This window comes from Armigeres subalbatus, chromosome 3, assembly GCF_024139115.2.
Source record: "Armigeres subalbatus isolate Guangzhou_Male chromosome 3, GZ_Asu_2, whole genome shotgun sequence".
In the NCBI taxonomy this organism is placed as follows: Eukaryota; Metazoa; Arthropoda; class Insecta; order Diptera; family Culicidae; genus Armigeres; species Armigeres subalbatus.
In genome coordinates this window covers 371,947,456-371,973,441 of record NC_085141.1, presented here as the reverse complement: position 1 = coordinate 371,973,441, position 25,986 = coordinate 371,947,456, and the positions used below count along the sequence as shown (strand labels likewise).

General features: G+C 41.0%; 2 protein-coding genes across 2 annotated transcripts; one reads left to right on the top strand and one right to left on the bottom strand.

The window, feature by feature from the left end:
* Positions 1 to 8,583: 8,583 nt before the first annotated feature.
* LOC134223616 (putative tRNA pseudouridine synthase Pus10) lies at positions 8,584 to 10,332 on the bottom strand. Its single transcript, XM_062702808.1, has 3 exons — positions 10,125 to 10,332; positions 9,131 to 10,060; positions 8,584 to 9,062 (listed from the first exon to the last, which is right to left on the bottom strand). The coding sequence occupies exons 1-3, from the start codon at positions 10,245 to 10,247 to the stop codon at positions 8,625 to 8,627; spliced, it is 1,491 nt and encodes a 496-aa protein (XP_062558792.1). The 5' UTR covers positions 10,248 to 10,332; the 3' UTR covers positions 8,584 to 8,624.
* Positions 10,333 to 11,494: 1,162 nt separating this feature from the next.
* On the top strand, positions 11,495 to 13,974 carry LOC134223615 (mRNA export factor Gle1). Its single transcript, XM_062702807.1, has 3 exons — positions 11,495 to 11,662; positions 11,727 to 13,106; positions 13,182 to 13,974. The coding sequence occupies exons 1-3, from the start codon at positions 11,648 to 11,650 to the stop codon at positions 13,803 to 13,805; spliced, it is 2,019 nt and encodes a 672-aa protein (XP_062558791.1). The 5' UTR covers positions 11,495 to 11,647; the 3' UTR covers positions 13,806 to 13,974.
* Positions 13,975 to 25,986: the final 12,012 nt, after the last annotated feature.

Below are 25,986 nucleotides of genomic sequence, written 5' to 3'. Positions count from 1 at the left end.
TTTTTGATTGATATCAAGTTCTCACGTAATTCAGGAACGTATAGGACATTCTTCATGTTGAATTCTACACCCTTATTACTTACTGCATTGATTTCACCAATCTGTCGAGCAATCATGGCTTCACCTTCCTTGGCCACCTTTATCTCTACTTCATTGTCCATTTTCCGCAGAACTGCAAACAAATTCCTGTCGCTCACCAGGTGATCGCTGCACCCAGAGTCCAGCTTGAATACGATTCGTCCAGGCTTTCGGTCACCAACATCGGAATCTGCCATGAAGCTTACCGCACTCTTCTTTGCTATATTGGCTTCACGTTGACGACAGTCCTTCTTCATATGCCCTCGTCGGCCACACTTATGGCACTTACCGTTGAACTTCATTATTCGTTTCTTCGAATCGCCGGAAAATGCTGCCAACTTGTCTTCCACGGTTTCACCATGTCGGTCCGAACGCTTGCTTTCCTCAGCCAATAGACGCTGTTTTACAAGATCCAAAGACAAGTCTTCTTCCGCGACGTTCTCCTGAGCCGTTACGAGAGGGTCAAACGAATCCGGTAACGTTAAGAATAACTGCGATACCAGATCTGCTTCTACTAACGTAGCTCCAGCAGTCTTCAGTTTTCTCACTATTCCGTCGAATTCCAGCAAATGAGTTCTCATGTCCGTACCTTCTTTCATCCGCAATCGAGCCAGTTGCTTTCGTATAATCGTCTGGCTAGCAACGGATTTCTTGGCAAAAGTAGCTTCTAAACTGGTCCACATAGCCTTGGTGGTAACCTTGTCTCGAACGATTTCAAGACATTCATCCGATAGGCACCCCACCAATAACGCTTTCGAAATTCGGTCCATTTCATCGAATTTGACTTTTTCGGCTGCTGCTTCCGGAGCATCTCCAGTGAGCACTTCGGCTACGCCCTTTGCTTCGAGAAACAACCTCACACGGTAGCTCCAATTTTGAAAATCAGCTCCATTTCCCCTCAATAACGGTATGTTACCGGTCAGGTCCTTAACGATGGTGCCCATAACCTCTTGTAATGATTTGGGTTTAAACAAGCAGAGGTAACAGAACAGTAACAAGTTTTATTGAAGCGTCCGATCAGTATGAGCTACAAGTTGGATCTGAATACAATATTTTTTTTTTCCTAACAAGTCGCCTAGCGTTGCTATGTATGCTTTGCAGCTCAATGGTAATTAGGGGCTATATAAACGATTGCCTACTACGCCAACAATACTAAATGATAATAACACTTATTATCATTTAGTATATTGAGTGATCGGGGCCCTCCTTAGCCGTGCGGTAAGACACGCGACTACAAAGCAAGACCATGCTGAGGGTGGCTGGGTTCGATTCCCGGTGCCGGTCTAGACAATTTTCGGATTGGAAATTGTCTCGACTTCCCTGGACATAAAAGTATCATCGTGTTAGCCTCATGATATACGAATGCAGAAATGATAACTTGGCTTAGAAACCTCGCAGTTAATAACTGTGGAAGTGCTTAATGAACACAAGCTGCGAGGCGGCAATGTCCCAGTGGGGGATGTAATGCCAATGAGAAGAAGAAGAAGAAGAAGATATTGAGTGATCCTAGCGTTTCACGCTGTTAATATCACACGTAGAGCAATGTACCCTTAAACAAAGTTGTAGAGGGGAATCAGCGCTAGAAGTTTGCCATACAACACTTTTCGGAATTCCGCCTCTGGAATCAGTTATTGGCTGAATACTAAATGATAATGGAATGATAAGTTCAATCCGTGATCATGGTTTACCGAAAACCGTGGATTCTTTGTAAAAATAGGATCCGAAGTTTATTAAAAAAAAACTTTTGGTCAAAATTAGAGGCTCTAAACACAATTACATTAACTTCGTGGACAGCTTCGATAGGAAATTTTTCCTTTTCCGTGGAAAAAACACGTTTTGACCAGATTTTCACGCCATGTTCGTCATTGAAAATGGCTGCTGGGGTGGGTCTGATCAATTGGAACGCTTGCTCACTTAAGAGCAAAACTATTGAACTGGCTGGTTTCTTCGACGAGAGGCTTTCATGACGGAAACCACCTGAAGCCTAAGGTGAGTGCACATATTCCGGACATCCGTGAGGTGAGATTCGTTTGGCCAAACTTCAGGTGAGTGGTGGGGGGTGGTATAAGGTGTGTCTATTGCACTGAGGAGCAACATAAATTGTGGTCTGCTGCCAAGTCTCCAGCTCAAGTTCATTGAGGCCGTTGGGGTAGAAGTTACTACTCCGTCGGCGTCATCACCCTCATCGTGGCATACTGCCCAACTCAAGCCAAGAAGTTTGATGGGACGTCGGCCGTCCTCCGTAGAGACAGACTCAAGGAGCAATCAGCACAGCATGATTTGGAGGAGCGATCTCCAACCCTCCAACCGCTGCAAGTTCATTCGATGGTAGTTCCTTCTGGAGAGTTCTGTCGTAATCTGAAAAAGTGACGTATTATACCTTATTTTCCAAAAATGCTTCCTTCTTTCTTCTTTCTTCCTTCTTCCTTATTCCTTCATTCTTCTTTCTTCTTCCTTCTTCTTTCTTCCTCCTACTTTCTTCTTTCTTCCTTATTCCTTCATTCTTCTTTATTCTTTCTTCTTCCTTCTTCTTTCTTCTTTTTCTTCCTTCTTCCTTCTACCTTCTTCCTTCTTCCTTCTTCTTTATTCCTTCTCCCTTTATCCTTCTTCCTTCTACCTTCTTGCTTCTTCCTTCTTACTTCTTCCTTCTTCCTTTTTCCTTCTTCCTTTTTTCTTCTTCCTTCTTCCTTCTTCTTTCTTCCTCTTCCTTCTTTCTTCCTTTCATCTTCCTTCTTCTCCTTTTCTTCTTTCTTCCTCCTCTTTCCTTCTTCCTTCTTCTTTCTTCCTTTTTCCTTCTTCCTTCTTCTTTCTTCCTTCTCTTTCTTCTTTCTTCCTTCTTCCCTTTTCCTTCTTCTTTCTTCCTTCTTCCTCCTTCCTTCTTCTTTCTTTCTTCTCTCTTCTTCCTTCTTCTTATTCCTTATTCCTTCTTCCTTCTTTATTTTACCTTCTTCATTCTTTCTTCTTTATTTTCACTTTTTCCTTCTTCCCTCTTCCTGCACAATTATTCCTTCTTTCTTCTTCTTTCTTCCTTCTTTCGTCTTCTTTCTTCCTTCTTTCATCTTCTTTCTTCCTTCTTTCTTCTTCTTTCTTCCTTATTTCTTCCTTCTTTCTTCCTTCATAAGAAAACGTATTTGAACTATTCGGCCAAACGGCATTCGGCCAAAAACCAAAATGGAAAACATGTATGTTATAATTTGACGCCTTTTTCAGATTACAGCAGAACTCTCCAGAAAAAAACTACCATCGAATGAACTTGCAGCGGTTTCAGCAGTCAGGGTGTCGACTCAAATTTAAGAATAATTCCCCTGACTTTCCAGACCATTTCAGCATATGTTTTCTATTCAGAAGCATATGCAAGTCTCTGAATGTATGAATCTCTGCATGTATGGATTTGTAGAATATTGTAAATAATTCTGGTCGTTCAAAAAGATTCAAGTGAATGAGCAGAACTTTTGAAAGGTTAGCATGATTCACATCTTTCCGAAATTGACTACAATGGCCCGTATGAATAAAAAGTAGTAATCCACACTTTACTACAAATTATGTAGTATTTACTACTTTTCTAGCAAAACGGTATGAATAAAAGCACGTTTACTTTACTACAATTTTCGAACATACTACTTTTGTGGAACTTGTTTGACAGTTGGTATGAATAAAAGCAGTAAATACTACAAATTATTTGTAGTCTGCTCAGGAGCTTGCTACAAAGTTATTCCATCGCCTGAATTTAAATTTGCCTACATGGTAAAAGGTGTTTACGAATTGAAATAACCACCGCAAATTAAATTAACGACGCGATTAGTGCTATTTATCAAAGTTTATACGATGGGGTCGGTTTTTACTAGTTTTTTTTTACGCAGGTCGTTATTATGCGACGAATTATTTTCGAAATTTTGGGATATACGCGGGTTTTTATACGTTTTTTTACGCGGTTGTTTAAAATGTCCCCCACGTAAAAACCGACTTGTATCGATTTTTGGAAGTGGACGTAAAATGTTCGACGAAACATTTGTTAACTGAATCGAATCACGAGAAGTGGCGAACGGCAAATGCGATCTATACATCCGTGTAACACAAAACAGCAGATTCCAAAAACCACAGTCGAAATGACTTCAACTATAATCGATTATTTGCGTTTTTTACTTACCCTGACTATAATAAAAAACCGCGTAAAATAACTTCAAAAAGATACGCGTGAAAACCCACAAAGATCCCAAATTTAAAATAGTTGCGTAAAAATTAAAATTCCCGAAAAAACTGACCGTTGGATTCAATTCCCGAACTCAAGCAATGCGATAAAAAATATCAAGATTCTTGGCCCCAGAATCAAAATTTCCATCATGCTAGGCTTTTTTACTTCATTTGAATTTGAACTTCCAATAAATATGGTACATATGGTCGGGGTTCAACCAAACCGCACCAAGCGGCTTTTAGACTGACTTGTGATATTTTGTTCCCAAAAGGAAAATGGAAACTATTCTATGTCAATTCATGCGTACATTTGTTGTAAAATATCCTCAGTTATGACGTCGAACGATGTCTGATGCGATTTGTGATTAAGGTGACTCGGGGAGGCACTAAACACAGTGTTATTTTTCCTATCTTTCGTCTCTTTCTAGCATTATCACCTCGCAACTTTGAAGCGACATATTTCGGTTTTTAGTTGTTTGATGTAACTGTAAATGTATCAGCATGTAGATTGCGAGTAAGCACGCTCCGGTGATACTTTTCCAAAATCATATTTGTTGTAGAAAAAAAGTTAAGCATTCAATGATGAAAATGATGACGATTTGATGATTGTTAGTGCTTCCCGTGTCACCTTAATTGAATCTGTTACACGAAAACTTTATCGAAAAAATTGGAATTTTTCCATTGGCGCTTGGTGTGATTTGGCTGAACCCCGACCATATAGGGAACAACTACAACAACAAAACATAAACAAATCAAATTTTGACAGATGTATTTTGTAGTAAATACTACTTTTTTATTTTCGAAATTAGTATTTACTACTATGTTCGAAAAAGTTTATTATTCATACCAAAGCAACTTTACTACATGTGGACCTTACTACAAAGTAGTAACTACATATTGTAGATTTTACTACTTTTTATTCATACGGGCCAATAAACTTTCTGGTGCCTTCATCCACCATTTGGGAATTATCACGGACTCCATGGAGTCACAATATACCTCCAAGTCTACTGATGGGCTTCTTCAAATCGTTAAAGTTTTTATCATCTTTCTGGAAATTTTTGTTAATTCTTGTATCTATTTTGAAATCTTCCCAAACAACCGTGGGAGTAGATACCCTTCTAATCCAGTTCAAAAAATTTTTACGGATTAGGTATTTTCGTAGACATCGAGAAACCTCCATTGGCTCTCAAGTATACGTACGGAGTAAGAATACTTATTCACTCTCGGTGGAGTTTATGGACTTCTAAAAATAATCACGATCTGCTTTCAATCTATACAAGATAATCTAGAATTCAATCCCTACAATCTCACCTAAAAATAAGGTCGTGGTTGTGAAGAAGTGGCATAGCTAGTATCAAATGCTTGAGAAAGTTTATTTATAGAAACTACTATCAACTAGATGACAGACAACTACAACAAGCAATGAAACTTTATAAGGAACATCTAGAGGAGTTTTTTGAAGAATTCGTAGGAACATGTTTAAAGATTCGTCGTATGCTGACAGGGAAGGGGGGGTTTGCACCTCTCCGGAGGTGCAAATCTTACTGAGCGTCTGTTCTCCATGTCAGGATCGGCTCACAAAAGCGTCTGTTCTCCATGTTAGGGGCGGCTGATCATCGTCCGAGTGCCAGCGAGGGACTCTAAGTGAAACTGTGCACCATGGTCCACCGGAAATTTGGGGGTTTGGTGTCAGGCCCTGAAAGCCAGCCTTAAAAAAAACATAAGCAACGAACAATCAACAAGAGAGTACGGACCGGAACCATCGGCGAAGACCACTGCGACGAAAAGGGACTAGCGATTGGAAACTCGGTTCGTGGAACTACAAATCTCTCAACTTCATCGGGAGCACACGCATACTCACCGATGTGCTTAAGGACCGTGGAATCGGTATCGTAGCGCTGCAGGAGGTTCGTTGGAAGGGATCAACGGTGCGAACGTTTAGTGGTAATCATACCATCTACCAGAGCTGCGCCAACACACACGAGCTGGGAACAGCTATCATAGTGATGGGCGATATGCAAAGGCGCGTGATCAGGTGGTGGCCGATCAATGAAAGAATGTGCAAGTTGAGGATCAAAGGCCGGTCAATGAGAGAATGTGCAGGTTGAGAATCAAAGGTCAGTTCTTCAACTTCAGCACAATCATAGCCCACACTCCGGAAGCACTGATGATGATAAGGACGCATTCTACGCGCAGCTGGAACGTGAGTACGACAGCTGCCCAAAAGCCACGACGTAAAAATCGTCATAGGAGATTTGAACGCTCAGGTTGGCCAAGAGGAGGAGTTTAGACCGACTATTGGGAAGTTCAGCGCTCACCGGCTGACGAACGAAAACGGCTTACGACTAATTGATTTCGCCGGTTCCAAGAATATGACCATGCGCAGCACATACTTCCAACACAGTTTTCCGTATTGGTACAGCTGGAGATCACCACTGCAGACAGAATCACAAATGGACCACGTTCTGATTGATGGACGGCACTTCTCCGACATTATCGACATATCGATGGTTAAACTACGACCAAAACTATGCGTCTGGCAAACTGTACAGCTACTGGAGGAGTGGAAGGAAACGATCATTGACCCCATTTACAAGAAAGTCTGGAGTGTAAGAATTTCGAGCGATCACCATCTTTGATGCCGCCTTCAAAGTGATATCCTACATCATCTTCCGTCGTCTGTCACCAATAGTGAATGGGTTCGGGGGAAGTTACCAAGCCGGCTTCGTTGACGGCCGCTCGACAACGGACCAGATTTTTACTGTACGGCAAATTCTTTAAAAAAATGCCGTGAATACTAGGTCCCAACGCACCATGTGTTCATGAGTTTCAAGGCGACATGCATATAGTATACTACCGTGAATCGCATATTTGTCCCATATGAATAGGAAATCCAGCAAAGATGGGACATATATGCGATTCACGGCAGTATAGACCGCGTGGAATGGAAAATTATGGACAAGGACAGCTTTCCCGGGAAGCTTATCAGACTGTTAAAAAACGGTGGATGGTGTGCAAAACTGTGTAGAGACTTCAAGCAAACGCTCCTGTTCGTTCGAATCCCGCCGGGGATCAAGACAAGGGTATGGACTTTCGTGCTTGTTGTTCAACATTGCACTAGAAGGTGTCCTGCGGAGAGCCGCGTTTAACTGTACCGGGGTACAATTTTCAACAGTTGTACTCAATTTGTTTGTTTCGCGGATGACATAAGGATTGTAGGTAGAAAGGTAGAACTGTACACTAGAGTGATTCGAATTTTGACTTTTTTGCTCCCCTATGCTTAAACGATGGCATTTGCCATTTTAATAATCGTCCTAAATTTTTAATTAATTAAGATGTAATTTGACTGAGCACAAGCTGTTTGAAGCTTGTATGAAAATTACTATGAAAACAGTTACCTTTGGTAAAAAACCGTTCCCCATCATTGCCCATTAAGCTGTAAAAATGCATGAATACGTTAGCAATATAGGAAATTTAACAAGGGAAAATATCGTCGTTGTTGCTAAACGATTTGATGCTGGCAACAAAAGTTATTAGGGAAATACTGGATTGTGGAAAATTCAATTTAACACGTAAAAGAATAACATCAATATCAATAATGAGCGTTTCTGTTTTCTTTATAATTTTGCTCACAAAAGTCAGATTGCTTCGCAACAACAACTGACTTTCAGCTCAGGATATATTCTATGATGGCGATGTGTTAAATATATTCAAATAGATTCTGGGCTGTTTCACGAAACGATCCTTTACATAAGTGGCATTTCTCATATAACCTTCAAACGGCACGTGCACAACCAAATTAAATCCAAATCAGCTAAAAATTTGGGAGGATTATTAAAATAGCAAAAACAATCGTTTAAGCACAGAGGAGCGAAAAAGTCAAAATTTGAATCACTCTACTGTACACCCGACAGAAACGTGGGCCAACACAAGTTGGACTGGTGATGAATGCTTCGAAGACAAAGAACATGCTAGTGGGAGGACCCGAGTGCCACAACGCCCGCCTTGGGAGCAATGCTACGATAAGCGGGTATACTTTCGAACTAGTCGATGAATATGAATACACAGGATTTTGTTTTTACACGATTTTTTTCGCTCGTGTTTTTGATCGTGTGACTTCAATTCACCACCAAACTCTTCGCCACATGTTTCAAAAAATCCAGGATAAATCACATTATAATTGATGTGCGTTAAACATGTGGGATGAGTGCAAAATTGAGAAAATATAAATCGTGTAAAAACAAAATCCAGTGTAATGTGATTTACAACCCTGAACGGCGATCGGATCATTGAAGCTAACAATCATTAGACTCCATTCTAGTGGACCATTTATTCTTCCACATGGGTCGTACTTACCTCCTAAGCCGTTTAGGCCAGTCCAGATCAATTGCCATCACATCCAGCGCATGGATATCGATTGGTTGTCCGATGATACTCATAAAACTAGGTTTCGTCCTGCCGAAATCACCGTGGACCAGCTCCTTGATGTAGGTTCCGGCCTGTGTCACGACATCGATGACAATCGCACGTTCGTTGTTCTGGCAAGCCATGGCCTTCACACTGTGGATCGTGCGGGGTCGGGGCAACAGTGGTCTTCGGTGCAGAACACGCAACGGGGTCCACTGTTCGATCACAAACGGTTCCTCGGTGTTGAGTGCCTTTAGAACCTCGAGCGAGACCGGTCGATCCAGGACACATAGCGCTCGGTAGAATTTTCGTTTATCCTCTTCCCCGTGTTTAATATGAGTCAATTCCTCTCTATCGACCAATTGCAAATCCTTCACTGAAATCTGAAAAATGTGTAAAACATTTTTAACATACTTCAAATTAGGTGATCGAGAAAAAAATCTCTTAATACCTGCTTGGATTTGTCGATCGCCTTCTCCATCTCAGCAGCTGCTGATTCTTCTAGGAAGTCCTTAAAAGCACCAGGAATTTCCAGTACAAACGGGCGACCTTCCCCCAAGCAGCGAACATCCACATCCTCCCGGCCACTAGAACTGAATATCAAAGAGTCCTCCGGAACCCCAAAGTACGGTCCAATCACCGACGTCATGATCTCCTGTACACTGTTTTCCATCTTACGCTTCCCATCGATCACCCACGGAGTTTGGCTCAGCTCCCGGGAAATTTTGTTGTATCTCCCGGCGAGAAATATCGTGGGACCCGTAAAACTGATCTTCTCCAGCAATATACCATCGTCCTGGACCATCGGTGGCACAGAGATATGTTTCCGATACTGATCCACGTTCACACTACTAGGAGTGAAATTTTTTTCGAACGCATTTCTCGTGATAAACTCCTTGCGGCAGTGCTTGTTCGCCTTCCGGTTGGCGAACAATCCCGGTTTAACTTTCTCCAGCAGTCGGATTTCCTCGTCTTCTTTCGCATACTTGAATAGGATGTTGATCGCTATTCCGTTCACCGAAAAGGGTTTCCCCAAAGCCTCCTCCAGCTTCCTGTTCAGTACCATTTTAAACGCATCCTTCACAGTTACATCCGGAGGGGAAGAGTCCTTGCTGAATCTTGCCGGAAACTTCTCCACGAGAGCAATCCACAGCGACAGCTGTCGCAGATGGAACACAATCGGCAGGAAAATTGAGCTGGTGAAGCCTTGGCATTGGTACTGCTTGAAATCACTGCTGGAGCGAATCTGGTCCAACAGAGTTTCCATTAGGCCGGAATCGAATACTCCCAGACAGGCGACACAAACATTCTCACGGATGCGCTTAGGAGGATTGCAGTCGTCGTCTGATGGTAGATCAGTGATGCTAGGGCTAATTGATCGCTGGACATAAATAAGTTAAAGCTTTGAATTAAAAAACGGATGATTTGGTGATAAATTTTATTACCTTCCTAAGACCATCCTCAACGTTCAGAAAATCCTCGGCACGGCCATTAAGGAAACGCAAGCAACAAGTTCGACAGCAGCTTACCGAACGAAGATAGGTGTAGATTTCCGATTCTTCAGTCATGACTTTGGCAGATGAATGCAGCAAAATATTGAATTAAAAATGTACCCAAAAAACTGATTTTCGAACGCACGCTCATAATATGGGATCAGCGGGATCAGCATTTCTATTTTTGTTTATATTTACAAACGAACTGTCAAATCCACGTGTACTTTCCAGTAGTAGAGCTGTGCCTTGAGATATCTCATTGGAAAGCACTATGCGATTTTTAGAAGTTTTAGGTCAAATTTGGAGAAAGAAAAGCAAAAAAACACCGAAAGCTTCACTCCAAATAAGGGAAGATCCATTTATTATGTAACGCAAAAATTGGCCATTTTCAACCCCCCCTGCCCCCTATGTCACACTTTTTGTATGAAGCCTTCAAAATATTTGGATGGATTGTCACACACCAGCAGTGCTTCTTATACGCAGTTACCTTCCCGGCTATTCAAGCGTCGATGGGCGTGTGGTCTACATACCGGCCTCCCAACCCCGACGTCCATGGTTCGAATCCAGTCTGCCGCACTTCACTTTTTTTAAAATGAAAATCATCATTCATAAGGCAACATATTGATATTCATACCGATTCCTTGTGGCAAATTTTCATAAGGCGTATAATTAAAATTCATACGTCCATTTTCCTCAGTGTTTACCCCTTTTGAAGTTTTTAAAAATTTTAATCTTTTTGATGCTAATTATAAAATACAGTATACCTCCGCTTATCCGGACCTCGCTAGTCCGACGACTCGTTTGTCCGGATCTCGCTAATTCGGAATTTTCCGGATTAAAAAGTATCAACACCCATTTAAACACATTATGCTGTCAGTTTTCAAATTTATGCTGTGATTTTGTTTTGGTTCAGTTGTATGGATTTGACAGTTGGATTAACGAGAGAAACCCCGATAGTCCGGCCATACATTTGTCGGATCAGCGGGGGTATACTCGCTTGAAGACAGAAAAGCGGTTCTATCCGCAGCACCCAGAGTTGAATCATAAAATGATTTCAAGACAAAATTTTCAAAACGACTTATCTGCTTTTGTAAACAAAGATTCAAACGACGACTTGACGAATCAGATAGCTCTCCCACGCAAACCAACACCATCAACAGGTAGCGGAAACCTTCACCTACCTATTAGTCGATAAGTCGTTTTGAAAATTTTGTCTTGATTTAGTTTAATAAATTTTGAACAAATTTTATCACTGTATTCCCAGTATGCCACTGGAAGGAATTACCTAACGGAGATGGATTCTGCAAAACACAAACAGATTTTTTACCGGAGAAGAAAATAAACAAAACATTTTTAATTCCTCGCCGCGATACATGTTTTTTTTCTATTTCCTATATTAAATTTTCGTGGATTTCTTGTGATTTCTAGTGAGATTAAGTGGTTATTGATACAATAATCAAATCAGCTAAAACAAGATGACGGCACTAAAGGTAACTATCCAAAAAAATCAACCTGGCGCTGAGCATCGGGCCCTAATTCCCTTCCCTCCAACAGCTGGATTTGGACGATCTACTATCGGACATTAATTCACTCAAGATATCCGCACTGAGTAACGCAGCACGGGTTTCCCCGCAAGTTCGCGGGCGGACAATTGGTCCCGGGTGTCGACGTTTCAGCGCCGATCAGCAAGAGCACGAACGAAACGAGTCAACTATTCTGAGCGAGCGGAATCCGAATGGGCACTTCGTAGAAGTGGCCGGTAGGTTCGCTCCCGATCTCAAGGTGTCGATATCGAACCGCTCGGATGTGGGCAAAGGAGGAACGCCGATTTCGCGGAAAGTGGACATCAGCGATTGCGGTGCGATCTCGTCCCAAAGGTACCACCAGGAACTGGAACGAAAGCGTATAAGAGAGATGAAACAGGAATTGGAACGCAGGCAGGCCAGGATTCGGGAAGCGGATCGCGTTAGAGGATTACAGCTGGAGGAGAGGATTAAGAAGGCTGAAAGTGAAGCGGCCCGGAAAGCTCAGGAGGCAGAACAGAAACTTATGGAAGCTATACGCGAACAAGAGCGTATTGCGATGGAATTTGAGCAGAGACGGAGGGCTGAAATCGACGAGGAGAACCGTCGTTTGGCGGAGGTATCGCAGCAGCTAAAGAAGAAAGAGGAAGAAGTCAAAAAGAGACACGCTATGTTCGAAGCGATTCGGGGAAGCCACACTAACTTCCGCAAAATGACAGACGTATTTACGAAGACGCTGATGGGAATTGACATTGAATTCTCAGTTCAATTCAATGCTCAGAAAAAGACAGTTCAAGGTTTGATAAAGTCGTTTGATCAGCTTCTTCAAGGGGTTTTCTCAGCTCGAGAGGTTGTGCAGCATGAAGTAGATAAAGCGGCCGAATTATGCAAATCGATGGATCAGGCCAATGCTGAGGTTGTTGAGATAATGAATCGTATCCAGAAAGAAATTGCTGATCGCCTCCAGAAGGAAGAGCAACAAAAACAGTCTCAGCAGAAGGTTGCAGAAGTGGCTCCTCAACCTGCACAGGACACAACTGATACTAATCAATCAAAGGCTGCTCAACCAACAGTATCTAATCAGCCCGATCCACTGGCAGCATTTGCATCCACGGAAAGCCGTGCGTTCTACAGAGAAATAAAGACATTTTACGAACAGCATCAGGCTGCAGTCAAGGTACTGCTGGACGATCCTTCGATGAAAGCCTATCGCTTCAATTGCTCGAAGGTGATCAACACTCCGGTGAATACAATTTCGGCCGTCAGCCGAGAGCATCTAGTCGACAAGTTCAACAAGTTGGACGCTTTTCTATCGGGTCAACCAGCAAAAACCGGAGATGTGTCGGTTTCCATCAACGGGCATCCACTCGGGAGGACCTATTGTACGATGCTGTTGGCGAAGAAATTTGTTGTAAGTTTGAAATCGTAATCATCCTGTATTCAATCGTTCGGCTTTTAAATTGGCAACAAATCTCGATATTTTTAGGGCCAAGCAGATACTATGATCAGTAGCAACGCACCAGCGGCTTTTCCCATCGCAACCATCGTCGTTGGACTTTGGCAAAAGTACCCGGAGTTCGGAAAGTTTTTCCTGGCTTATCTCCACAAGGAATGTCCCTATTTGGTTCCCTACTTTCTGCCACAACTGGAGGGACAATCGCAGGAAGAGTACCTCAAATCCATCGGCTATCGCTTTACGGAAAATGTGCTTGAAAAGCAGGATCAGTATCTGAAACGAATGACCGGTATGGCGCGCTTGTATGCTGCCATTGTAGTGTCCAGCCCGAGACGTGGCGAGGCGTCCGCACATCCGCACGGATTGGAGTGCGGATGGCGCTGGTTTTGCAACATGCTCAATCTGAGCCCTCTGCCAGATATCTGCGCAACGGTGATCACTGAATTCCTGCAGACGGCGGGTGGCTCTTTGTGGGCCATCTATGGTAAGCAATTTGTCAAAGTACTGAAGGTGGTACAGGAGCAGTATCTGCCAGCGTTGAACAAGGTGGACGAAGGAGGCCCGAAGACACGCCTGGAGGGCCTGATTGCGAAGATCACCTCGGAAGGGAAGATCGATCGGCCAGAAGGGATGCTCGGTCCTGATTTCTGGTGAGCTAATGTTGTGTTATTGGTGTCCGAACTGATGTTTTCTTGTTAAGACTCGCCTAGTTATTAGTTGGAAAGAATCCATATAACTGATTGCCAACATTTGCACATTTGTTATAATTCTTCAAAATAATAAAGTGTTGGTTCAATGAAAAATTAAAAAAAAAATAAGAAAATCTTGAGTTATTGAAAGAAATGCATGTCCTCATGTTTTACGATTTTCCAAGAAAATATTAATTAGGGAAAAATACCCATTGTTAGCAAAATAAGCCGCCGCGGAGGTCTTCTCGCCGATTGACACGCTGATGTGTGAATCTATTAACACCTGCTGAAGGCATTTTACACAAACCCCACACATGGAAGACTCGGTAGACACCCTATCCGGCTCCCCGTTGAACGATTTCAATCCTTTCACCGTTACAACCGCACAGGTGACTGACAGCAGCAGCTTCACCACCGATTCCATCCACCAGCAAATGATCCCCGCTCCCTCCTCCTGGTTTACGTCGACAGCCAGAAAATGTAACTGAATCTGCTCCGCTCTTTACCCTGAAGCAACTGATGCCGATCTTCTCGCAGTCCGCCACTTGGCGGTCAAACGGCAAACACACGTTTCAACCAGGTCGTCACTCTTGACATGTTCATCATTGAAAATAGATGCTAAGGTGGGCGTGGTCAACTGGAACGTTTGCTCGCTCAAAAGAACAACAATTGGGGCAACAATCGGCGGCAATCAGAAAGGAGCCATCTAGAGTAACGTTACCACTACACGATCGTGAGCCCGGATCCCTCACTTGGCTAAGACTTTCAGGAGACCATGCAATAATCGACCTGTACATAATAAATATACTATTGGAATAGGAAGACAATAGGCAGCGACAAGTGTATAAATGGTTTGAAAGGTGTTGAAGTATGCGAGGGCCATTTGAGAATAATTAAATTATCGAAGCGTCCGTCTTTGCCGTACATCCTTTCTGGGGATGGCTCGGACAGTGAATGAAAGTCACTGTTACCGAGACTGGCAAAATCGGAGGCAACGATACGCATATTTATTTATTCGGCTAATACTTAATTAGTTCTAGCGATCGATGTTCATCAAAAATGGAGAATCATCGATGGTCGTGTATGGTTTGTACCTGAGACGAGACCTGCAAAGACGGCTTTCTTTTTCCTTGTTTTGACACTTGTTATTCTTTTCATAACAGTTGATCATCAATTCTCAACTGTTTCCTTGAGTGTTTCACCTAAATCCCGGTTAGAATCTTCTGAGCACAATAAACGTGTTTGCAATTTACGAATTTGTAAACTTATTTTTATGAAGATTTTCCTATCGGAAATAAAACATGTATTTATAACTGTTCAATAATAATCTGTCCGGCTATTGTAGAATACTTTTCAAAGTGCAAAAGTACTCGTGAAATAAAATCATTCGGAATACTTTTCGAGGGATACCAATACTTTCACACAAAAAGGTGCTGGTTGCATCTGACAATTCATGACAGCGCTTGCTGGTTGCAGATGAAGTTACATTTTTTCCTCTTTGCAAGTCCCGTCCCAGGTTTGTACACATTGCACCGAGTCTCTCCCGATGCCACCATATGATGCTATTGGAACCACAATTCTTATTTACGCGCCAAATCATTTCTTATTAGACAGAAGCTGTACGACTGTAATCAGTTTAAGGCTGTGAACCATTCCACCGATTCGTTTAACTTTTAGTTAAAATTTGACAGTTCGATGGTTATTTCGCCGTGGTTAAAAATAACCCTGCTCCGGAGCATGGTTAGATTTGACAGTTCGATAGTTAAACTTTGTTCGCGAGAAAATTGGCGCCAAATCCATTTCGTTCCGAATAACTATCAATCTGTCAAAACTCAAATGGGTCGGCTTCGGAGTAAAATTTTAACCACGATGAGAAAATAACCATCGGAGTGTCAAATTTTAACCAAAAGTTAAACGAATCGGTGGAATGGTTCACAGCCTAAATTCAATTTTATTGGCATATCGGTCTCGATGCTGCTCGTATAGGCCTTTTCACAAGACGTTTGAAAATAGCTGATTTTACCGTCAATTGACAGTTCTTCTATTTAGGTGACAGCGTCAGATTTGAATGGTTTGCTCAGCGGTTGTAAACAAGTGCAGTCACGGTAGTGTCACATGAAAAGGCCTATATAGGAAGGGAGCAGCGTGTGTGAGATGATTCTCCAAATGATGAACATCGATCGCTAGAACTAATTAAGTATTAGTCGAATAAATAAATATGCGTATCGTTGCCTCCGTTTTTGCCAGTCTCGGTAACAGGGACTTTTACTCACTGCGCGAGCCATCCCCAGAAAGGATGTACGGCAAAGACGGACGCTTCGATAATTTAATTATTCTCAAATGGCCCTCGCATACTTCAACACCTTTCAAACCATTTTCACACTTGTCGCTGCCTAGCGATAACATTCAGACTCCGTTTCTTTCCCATCTGCTTTCGCACACACGCTGCTCCCTTCCTCTATACGAGCAGCATCGAGACCGATATGCCAATAAAATTGAATTTAAACTGATTACGGTCGTACAGCATCTGTCTAAAGACTAATTTATTTATTCTCTTCATTTCATATACACTACATCAATAGATTATGATTGCTACGATTTGTTAACTCTAACACTCCTCCTCGACATCGATAGCTAAAACACCTGTTGCTTCACGTAGCTTTCCCAATTTCACGCTTGTTAACGGTTTCGTCATCATGTCTGCCAGCATATCTTCCGTAGGACAATACAGCACGCTAATGACGTTCTTGTTTTTCAGGTCCTCGATGAAACAATACTTCGTATCAACATGCTTCGAACGTTGGTTCACTTTCTCGTTCTCCACCTGTCGTATACAGCTTTGGTTATCCTCACGTATGCAGATCGGATGATCCACGATTTTCTCGAGATCCTTGAGCAGCTTCAGAATCCATTGGATTTCTTTACATACTTCGGCTAGAGCAATGAATTCGGTTTCGGTGGATGATAGGGCTACGCAGGATTGCTTCCGGGAGGCCCAATTCACAACTCCATCGCCGAAAAAGATAAGAAATCCTTATGTTGATTTTCGATCCAGCATATCTCCAGCCCAGTCTGCGTCGCAGTAAACTTCTAATTCTCTATTTGTGGATCCTAGCTTCAACCGAACTAAATCTATCACATGTTGTACATATGCATAATCAAGTTTCAGACATAGTAATTAATTTCCACACCGGGTGGCTTAATACTCGGCATATAGGCAATTAACTTTGAATGTACTGAACTCGAGTGGCGATCTCTCTTCGCTTGTGTGGTCGGGTTGGGATCTGACGACCAAACTGGCACAACCTCACACAACCCTACTTCATTGAGCCCCGTTGCTGATGAAGCAAGTGTGTAGGAGCCGGACAATACTAAATACTCATCCTACTTGGTTGGCATGTGTACAAAAATACATATGAGAGAGTTACATAGTTCTGGAAATGTATTGCGAGAGATCGGCTGGTACCTGGTGCTGGGTATTTGGTTCACGCAGCATATTTTTGGACATTTAAACTAAAAATATGAATTGTTGATTTCAATAATCAAGGTATTGTTGAATCAAATTATTTGATTGTTAAAATTACAGTGTTTTCAGATTGATTTAACAATATTATTGTTATTTCAACAATATTTTATATTGTTGTGAATTTGACTGTTTACGAATCAGCATGTGTTTTTTAAAGTGTACTCCTCCGAAATGTCTTCTCCGCGAGTGGTAGTTTCAAAGTTATGTGAAGGAAAAAGTTCGAATCGTCGCCAAATTATTCCTCAAAATAAAGGTAAGTTAGCATATAATTTAAAATAAATACTCAACGTTTCTGATATAGATCATTCATTTTTACATCAGGATTTATAAAATCAACACGGCTGAGATTCGGAGATGCATAAGTTTTGAAGGACGCTTACCGAAGCGCATGTGAACAGTTCGTCTTCCCGGCTCCCGGTAACCGATCGTTCCGTGTCAACATCATTAGCAAATCAAATTTAGCTGTGTTTCACATGTGTTACTACATTTAATAAGCATATTAATAAATGACATGAAAACTAAACGCTCAACCTATTCTTTTTGCTGGTTTAATTGAAAAGTTATGAAAAATAACAATCCCATTACTTTGAATGCATTTTCTTTATTTCAATAATAAAATCAATCGTACATGTATTATTGAAACAATAATACAGTGACGATTGTTTCAACAATAATATTGTTGAAATAACAATATGGCTACAAAAGTCACACAGAACTATGATTGTAGAAACAACAATATTCTGGATTGATTCAAAGGGAAAATATTATTAGCCCTGAGTTAACAATAATTATTGTTGAATTCAAACCAGAATATTGTTGTTTCTACAATACATTTTTGTGCGTGTAAGCTTAATAATATCCAGCCCTTTATATACCTGGTACAATTCGTGATTCATGCGACGCCGCCAGATACCGTTTTCCTGTTTACCGCCGAGTATTGTCCGCAGCACCTTACGCTCAAACACTCCGAGAGCTCTCCGATCAGCCTCCTTTAACGTCCATGTCTCATGGCCGTATGAAGCCACCGGAAGAATCAGAGTAGTATACAGCGCGAGTTTTGTTTTCGTTTGCAGACTACGGGACTTAAGCTGGTTACGAAGTCCGTAATAAGCCCTATTTGCAGCTGCAATACGCCTTTTCACCTCGCGGGTAACATCATTATCGCACGTCACTAATGTTCCAAGATACACAAATTTTTCCACCACTTCAAATTTTTCACCATCCAGCACCATTTAACTACCACCACCACTAAAAAACCCACGTTGATTGCCAGCGATCATGTACTTCGTTTTGCTGGTATTGATCGTGAGTCCAATCCTCGCTGTCTCCCTCTTAAAAGGCACAAAAGCCTCTTCCACGGCACGGCGATCAATCCCGATAATATCGATATCGTCCGCAAATCCCAGAAGCATATGCGATCTTGTGATAATGGTACCGCTTCTTTGCACACCAGCTCTCCTAATCGCTCCCTCGAGCGCTATATTGAACAGTAGATTCGAGAGTGCATCACCCTGCTTTAATCCATCTAAGGTAACAAATGACGTCGCTTGATTTCGATCCGTCCAACGTTATACGAATCAGCCGTATCAGTTTCGCCGGAAAACCATGTTCAAGCATAATTTGCCATAATTCATTCCGTTTCACTGAATCGTACGCCGCCTTGAAATCAATAAACAGATGATGTGTCTGCAAGTTGTACTCCCGGAATTTATCAAGGATTTGTCTCAGGGTAATCATTTTATCCGTCGTTGATCGGCTCTCACGAAAACCAACTTGGTATTCACCGATGAAGGACTCTTCAAGCGGTCTCAATCTGTTGAACAGAATACGGGACATAATTTTACACCCCGAATTAAGGAGAGTTATTCCTCGGTAATTGGCGCACTCCAGTCTGTGCACTTTCTTAAAAAGAGGGCAAATCAGGCCGTCCAACCAGCTAGCAGGCATTTCCTCGTCTACCCATATTTTCGACATAATATGGTGCAGAATTTCACAAAGCTGCTCACTTCCATGTTTGAGAAGTTCAGCCGGAAGCTGGTCCTTCCCCGCAGCCTTATTGTTTTTCAGCTCTTTAATAGATTTTTCAACCTCATCTAGTGTAGGTGACTCCACAGCTTGTTCATCGTCGCTAACATTTATTATGTTCACCGATGCACTGTCACTTCCACTATTCAACAAAGTCTCGAAGTGTTGCTTCCACCTGGCAGCCACTTCAGTTTTATCTGTCAGCAAATTCCCTTGTTGGTCGTTGCACATGACGGGAGATGGCGCTGTCTTTCTCCGCACGCCATTGACAGACTCATAAAACCTCCGCATATCGTTCTGCTCCATTTTTTCCTGCGCCTCACTAATAACTTGTTCTTCGTACTCTTTTTTCTCTTTCTGCGGTGGGTTCGTTTTTCGGCTGCTCTAGCTTCCTTGTACCGATCTTTATTCGATCGGGTACCAGACATCAACATCCGGCTTCTGGCAACACTCTTCTCGTCTGCCACTCTCTGACACTCCACATCGAACCAACCCGTCCTAGGTCGCCTCTGTGCAATGCCTACCACTTCTCGTGCTGTTGTGCTCACCGCTCCATGGATCGACTCCCATAGATCGTTGATGTTGTCGCTAACGTTGATTGCATTTATCCGTTCGTCGAGCTTCTGGCGGTACTCAGCCGATACTCCTTCCGCCGACAATAGCTATAGCTGGATATTGTAACACATCGTTCGCTGTGATCTTTCGTTCGATACAGCTGACAACCGTGATCGAATTTTACTGACAACGAGGTAGTGATCAGAGTCAATGTTCGGACCTCTGAATGTCCGCACATCGATAACATCCGAGAAATGGCGCTCATCCACCAGAACATGGTCTATCTGGTTGCAAGTTTCACCATTTGGGTGTCTCCAGGTGTGCTTTCGGATATTCTTTCGTGTAAAGTAGGTGCTACTGATGGCCATCCCTCTTGCAGCAGCTAAGTTTACTAGCCGTAGGCCGTTGTCATTGGTAGCGGAGTGAAGGCTCTCCCTACTGATTATGGAACGGATCGCTACGGACCTGGGCGTTAGCGTCTCCGATAACAATTTCCACTTCATGCTTTGGGCACTCTCCATAGGCTTTATCAAGACATTCATAAAACGTGTCCTTTACGTCGTCGGATTTATCGTTTGTCGGTGCGTAAACGTTGATTAGGCTGTAATTGAAGAATTTGCCCCGTATTCTCAACACACAGATTCGTTCGCTAATGGGTTTCCACCGCATCACTCGCTTCATCTGCTGGCCCATCACTACGAAACAAACTCCATGCTCTGCTTTTCCGCCGCCGCTGTGATAGATGTTATACTTGAATGCAGTGTTGGTCGTGGGGTCCACAGCTCGGAATTCACGTGTATCGACCCTAAACGCCATGCAATAATCATCATTTTTCTTCTATTATTAAAGTATGTCATATAAACGAACAAAAGGAAAGATTGGACAGGTTGGAACCTGTCCATTTATGTTTATCAAATAGCAACCGCTGTTGAAAATAAACAACGGATATTTAAGTATAAGCAAAACTTGGCGAATAAGCTGGCCTAGAAATAGTAGCTGACTCAATTGTTAAATAATTGTTTATTTAGAGAGTACGAATGCTCTCGGAGCAGAATGTCACATGAGAGTAAATGTAGGTAGCATGCAACATTTTGCAACATTATTGAAAATGAGAGAAAAATTGTAAACAATAGCCAGTAGTTATAAATAACGTTTTTGTAAATAAAGAAGAGAGTCGGATTTTGGACTTGGAGTAAGCAAGTCATATCAGAACTGTTCAAGTGTTTTATTTTTCAAATTGTGATGACTGTTTTTCCCGAAAACTAACCGCTCCGGCTCGTGCAATTGGTGACAGCGGTAACCGCTTAAATTTGGCAATGGAAACGCCGTTTCGAACTGTCTAGTAGTTATAAAAAAATCGAGAAGACAGAATGGTTGAATTTCAAAGTGAAAAAGTTCAAAAAAAACTTAGTGAAATTCACATCCAAAATGTGTAAAAAGTGAAGAAAACTATGATTGTGCACATCAGAATGAAAACTTTAAATGTGCGAAAAAGGACAAAAAAATCAGCCATAATGAACAAAAAACTCGGACAAATTAATTAAATTCCCTGGAGCACCGGAGCAGTAAAAAAAAATGTGGTATAGGTGAGTACATGAATTTCGGGCTTTTCGAAGCATTTACATGTAATAATAAATAAAACATTTTTATTTATAAATACCATAATACAAGTATCCTCAACAAATTATTTACTACTAAATACTCACACTCAATAGATGCCAAGCCCAGAGTATCCGATTAAAAGTTGGTATTAAGTCCAGGACTAAAATTGAAAGGTGAAATTATTTACACGATACAGAGGTGTTATACTCACCTATCACCGATACTTGGTTACCGCACAACAGGAAACACTGCGGTAAAGCACTAGAATTTGTCCACGATTAAACGGTCTCTGTTCGTTTTCGCATAACTCGAAGACGTCTTGATGGATTTTCCGGTGAAAAATAAAATTAAGATACCCATGGCATTCACATATGTTCACCTAAAATAAATTATTTTACCACTATATATTTACCTTCCACGACGATGTTCTACACTGGACACTGGATGACACACTTTTTCGGTAACTCTCTCGGCACTTTTTTCAATACGACCCGCGAACGAACTGAACGAACGACCCGCGAACGGACTGAGTACATTTTGATGCGTCGGCAATTAGTCGTCCAAACCGCGGACGAGCAGATAGGCGCACGGTAATGGGCGCGTTTCAATGCAATGCATTGGATATGATTACACGTCTACGTACGGGAGCTTTTAATTTGAATGAAATAATGTATGCAACAGCAGTACAGTAATTGCCAGCAATATGCGTTCGCAGGATTTGTGTTCTTACAAACAAGTTTATTCAATTTAACACCTCAATGTCACAATTAATTGATTCTTGATTAAATACTTTGGTTCGGTACAAAACGGAAGGTAAAATGGAGTTTTCACAAATAACAGCACTCCAATGTATACCCGTATATGATGGAAATCCAGAAGAGCTGGAACCATTCATTTTACAATTGGAATTATTTGCATCTCAGTTAGAAGGACACGATCAAACTCCGCTTTTGAATGTTATATGGATGAAATTGAAAGGTAAGGCTCTTCGAAGAATTTCGAATTTAATTGCCCCTACTTGGACAGAAGTGAAAGCTAATTTACAACGAGAATTTAAGTTTCAGAAAAGCATTAGTGCTCTCATGAAAGATATTGAAACACTTTTACAGAAGTCAAACGAATCGTTTGATGAATATAAAGCGAGAGGAGAAGAATTGTATAAATGGATAGAAAATGAAGGGCCGTTTGGGTTATCATCTTTGCGAAAACACTTCTTAGGGGGACTTCGAAACAAGGATCTAGCCCATGCAGGAATATTCCAGAGAGAAAAATCATTTCCAGAGTTACTCATCTGGTTAAAAAACGAGTGGGACGATAGAAATGAAATTGAAGAGATCAACGTAAGAGTGGAAATATTGAACAAGGCTATGGAAGACAATCTCAATCAAATCTCTAACGAGGGACATAGAAAAAACTTGAATGGTGAAGAAAGTCAAAATGTTTTTCACACGCATATGTTCAAAGGACTACATCTAACACGAAACAAAAAACTGATCAATGGGGTTTCGAATATCGCGTCCGAACACCCCGACAAATAGATAATAAACCAATTAGACGCTATAACACTAATATTGCAAAATATAATAATGTGGATAATAATAACAATAAATTTAAAGTTTATAGGAAAATTCCAATAATTCACATTCAAATAAGATGGAAGAAAACTCCTCTACAAGTATGCACAAGCTTAATATTTGTATTCCGGCACATGAAAGGGTGCCAATTATACGTACGAGCGATAATCAATTTTTATTGGCCCTCAAAGCAATGGGCAATCCCAATCGTAAAATGAAGTTTTTGATAGATACTGGTGCTTGTTGTAACTTAATGAGATGGGACGTAGCTGCTAATATGGGGCAAACTGAAGTAAATTTGTCCGACAAATTGAATATGACTGGATTCAATTCAACGCAAACGTTAACATTAGGTTCAGTAGAAATAAATATGAGAATGGGGAATTCGCAATATAAAATTAAATTCCATTTAATAAAAGAATTATGTGTACCGGGAATTATAGGAGCAGAATTTCTTAAGCAACATACATTATATATTGATCAGCAATTTGCGTATATCATTTTGCGCAAACCAGATATTATTGTGAACACTACTAAAAATAAATCAAAAAGGAGAATAAATGGCGTCAACTCATTAGCTGGAAAAATCAGTGAAGGAAACACAAGTAATCGGAATTACGTATTATTTAGTGACATGGCTTGTCAAACAGAGACAACAGATAACGAAGATTTTGCATTTAAAGAAGCTGAACATATTATTGACAGAAGATGTCGAACAAATAATCAAACTATTCGTACAGATCATTTTCCTAAGGATACTTATATGAAACAACATACGGATTTAAATTGTTTTGCAGAAAATAATTATGACAAACAGGAACAAACCAACCAACTCGAAGACAATTATTCGCTTAAGGTTCAAGAAAACCAGGAATTAGACGAAAGGAAAAATGAAGGTATTAGATACCCCATAGAATTTACCTACGATCATCGATTCTGTTTGGAACTTGCCACACTTGAAAATCCAAACGAATTAACAAAATATCTTTTAGACACTGGGGCTCAAATGAATATAATCAGCGCCAAAAGAGCAATCAGAGTAGGGGCAAAATCCATTAATACGAAAGATCAAATGACAGTTCAAGGAGTGACTAAAAATTCGATTTTATCAATAGGATCTATTTGGATACATTTGAAGATTGGAGAGAAAATATTTCCCACAAAATTTTATGTGGTTAAAAATCTAACCGTACCAGCAATAATTGGAGCGAATTTTATCAAAAAACACGTTCATGCCATCGAAGATAATTTTAAAATTGGAATTTTCAAAACTAATGCAGAGGCTAAGAAGCCATATATGGAAAATAATCGAATACGATGGAACATAGTAGACTACGTCTTAAGGGATATTGAAGACCAAGACAGTTTAAAGAAACATGTTGATGAAGATGGAGAAGCACCAGAGGAACCAGATCCAGATGATATATACACAGACGAAGAAGAATACTTTGCGAATACTATTGTGAATGACGACCTTGCCAAACTTAACAGACAAATGGGAGAAGTTTTTACATCAGAGGCTATGGTAGATGAACCATCCGAGGAAATTTATGGGTTTGAAAATTTAGATCAAAAACTGGATTGCAGCCTTGTAGAAAACAACATTCATGAACAATTGCACGGAAATATTAGAACAAGTGAATTAATGAAATTACTAGAAATGAAACATTTGAAAACAGATGATTTTAATACAATGGCCCGAATTATGGTTAATTACCAAGATGTGTTTTTTCTCCAAGGAGATCACCTTACAGTAACAAATGCGGCTGTTCATGAGATCGAGACTACAACTAATGTTCCAATCAACAAACGACAATATCGATTCCCAGAGAAAACCAAAATTCAAATCAATAAAGAGATAGAGGAAATGGAGCGGCAAGGGATCATTAGACCGAGTAAAGTCCATGGAATGCACCAGTCTTGTGTATTCCGAAGAAAGACTTGGATACAGACGGCAATAAGAAATATCGCATTGTAGTAGACTTCAGAGCTCTAAATCTTATCACAAAACCTTTTGTATACCCAATTCCATAATTGACGAAATTTTAGATAGCCTTGGTGATAGCAAATACTTTTCAACAATCGATTTGAAATCAGGATTTTATCAGGTTGCTATTCATCCGAAAGACGCTCCAAAACAGCTTTCTCCACCCCAACAGGACATTTCGAATTTACGAGAATGCCTATGGGACTCAGAAATAGCCCATCAACATTTCAAAGATTGATGAACACTGTGCTATACGAACTAAGAGGCATAAAAGCATTCGTTTATTTAGATGACATAATAGTTTCAGGAAGTACAATTGAAGAACACAACAAAAACTTGTCAAAGGTATTGGGGGCTCTTCGTAAGCATAATTTGAAAATTGAACCATCAAAATGCCAACTTTTAAGGACAGAATTGAAATTTTTGGGACACATCGTGAATAAAAGCGGAATTCATCCTGTAACGGACAATATAACAGCGATTCAAAAGATGCCAACACCAAAAACAGTAAAAGATGTTCGTTCGTTTCTAGGAACAGTTAATTTCTATGGAAAATTCATACCAAGAATAGCCGAAATACGAAAACCATTAAATGATTTACTCAGGAAAAACGTAAAGTTTAATTGGACCAGCGAATGCCAACAAGCATTTACAAAACTGAAAAACTTTCTAACGTCAGATACCCTATTAGTGAGGCCGAATTACAATGATACATTTGTTTTAACTACAGACGCTAGTGATTATGCGATCGGAGCAGTACTTTCAAATGAAAAATCTATAAACAGACCTATTGCATTCGCCAGTAGGAGTCTTGTTGGCGCTGAACGTAAATATCATACAATTGAGAAGGAATTACTTGCAATCGTATGGGCGGTAA

Excerpts from the sequence above, each read along its gene's own strand:
- LOC134223616 (XM_062702808.1), bottom strand. The coding sequence starts at position 10,247 with ATGACTGAAGAATCGGAAATCTACACCTATCTTCGTTCGGTAAGCTGC. Across the intron at positions 10,061-10,124 it reads TTGAGGATGGTCTTAGGAAG|CGATCAATTAGCCCTAGCAT; the intron begins GTAATAAAATTT and ends ATTTATGTCCAG. Across the intron at positions 9,063-9,130 it reads CGATCGACAAATCCAAGCAG|ATTTCAGTGAAGGATTTGCA; the intron begins GTATTAAGAGAT and ends CACATTTTTCAG.
- LOC134223615 (XM_062702807.1), top strand. Across the intron at positions 13,107-13,181 it reads TGTTGGCGAAGAAATTTGTT|GGCCAAGCAGATACTATGAT; the intron begins GTAAGTTTGAAA and ends CGATATTTTTAG.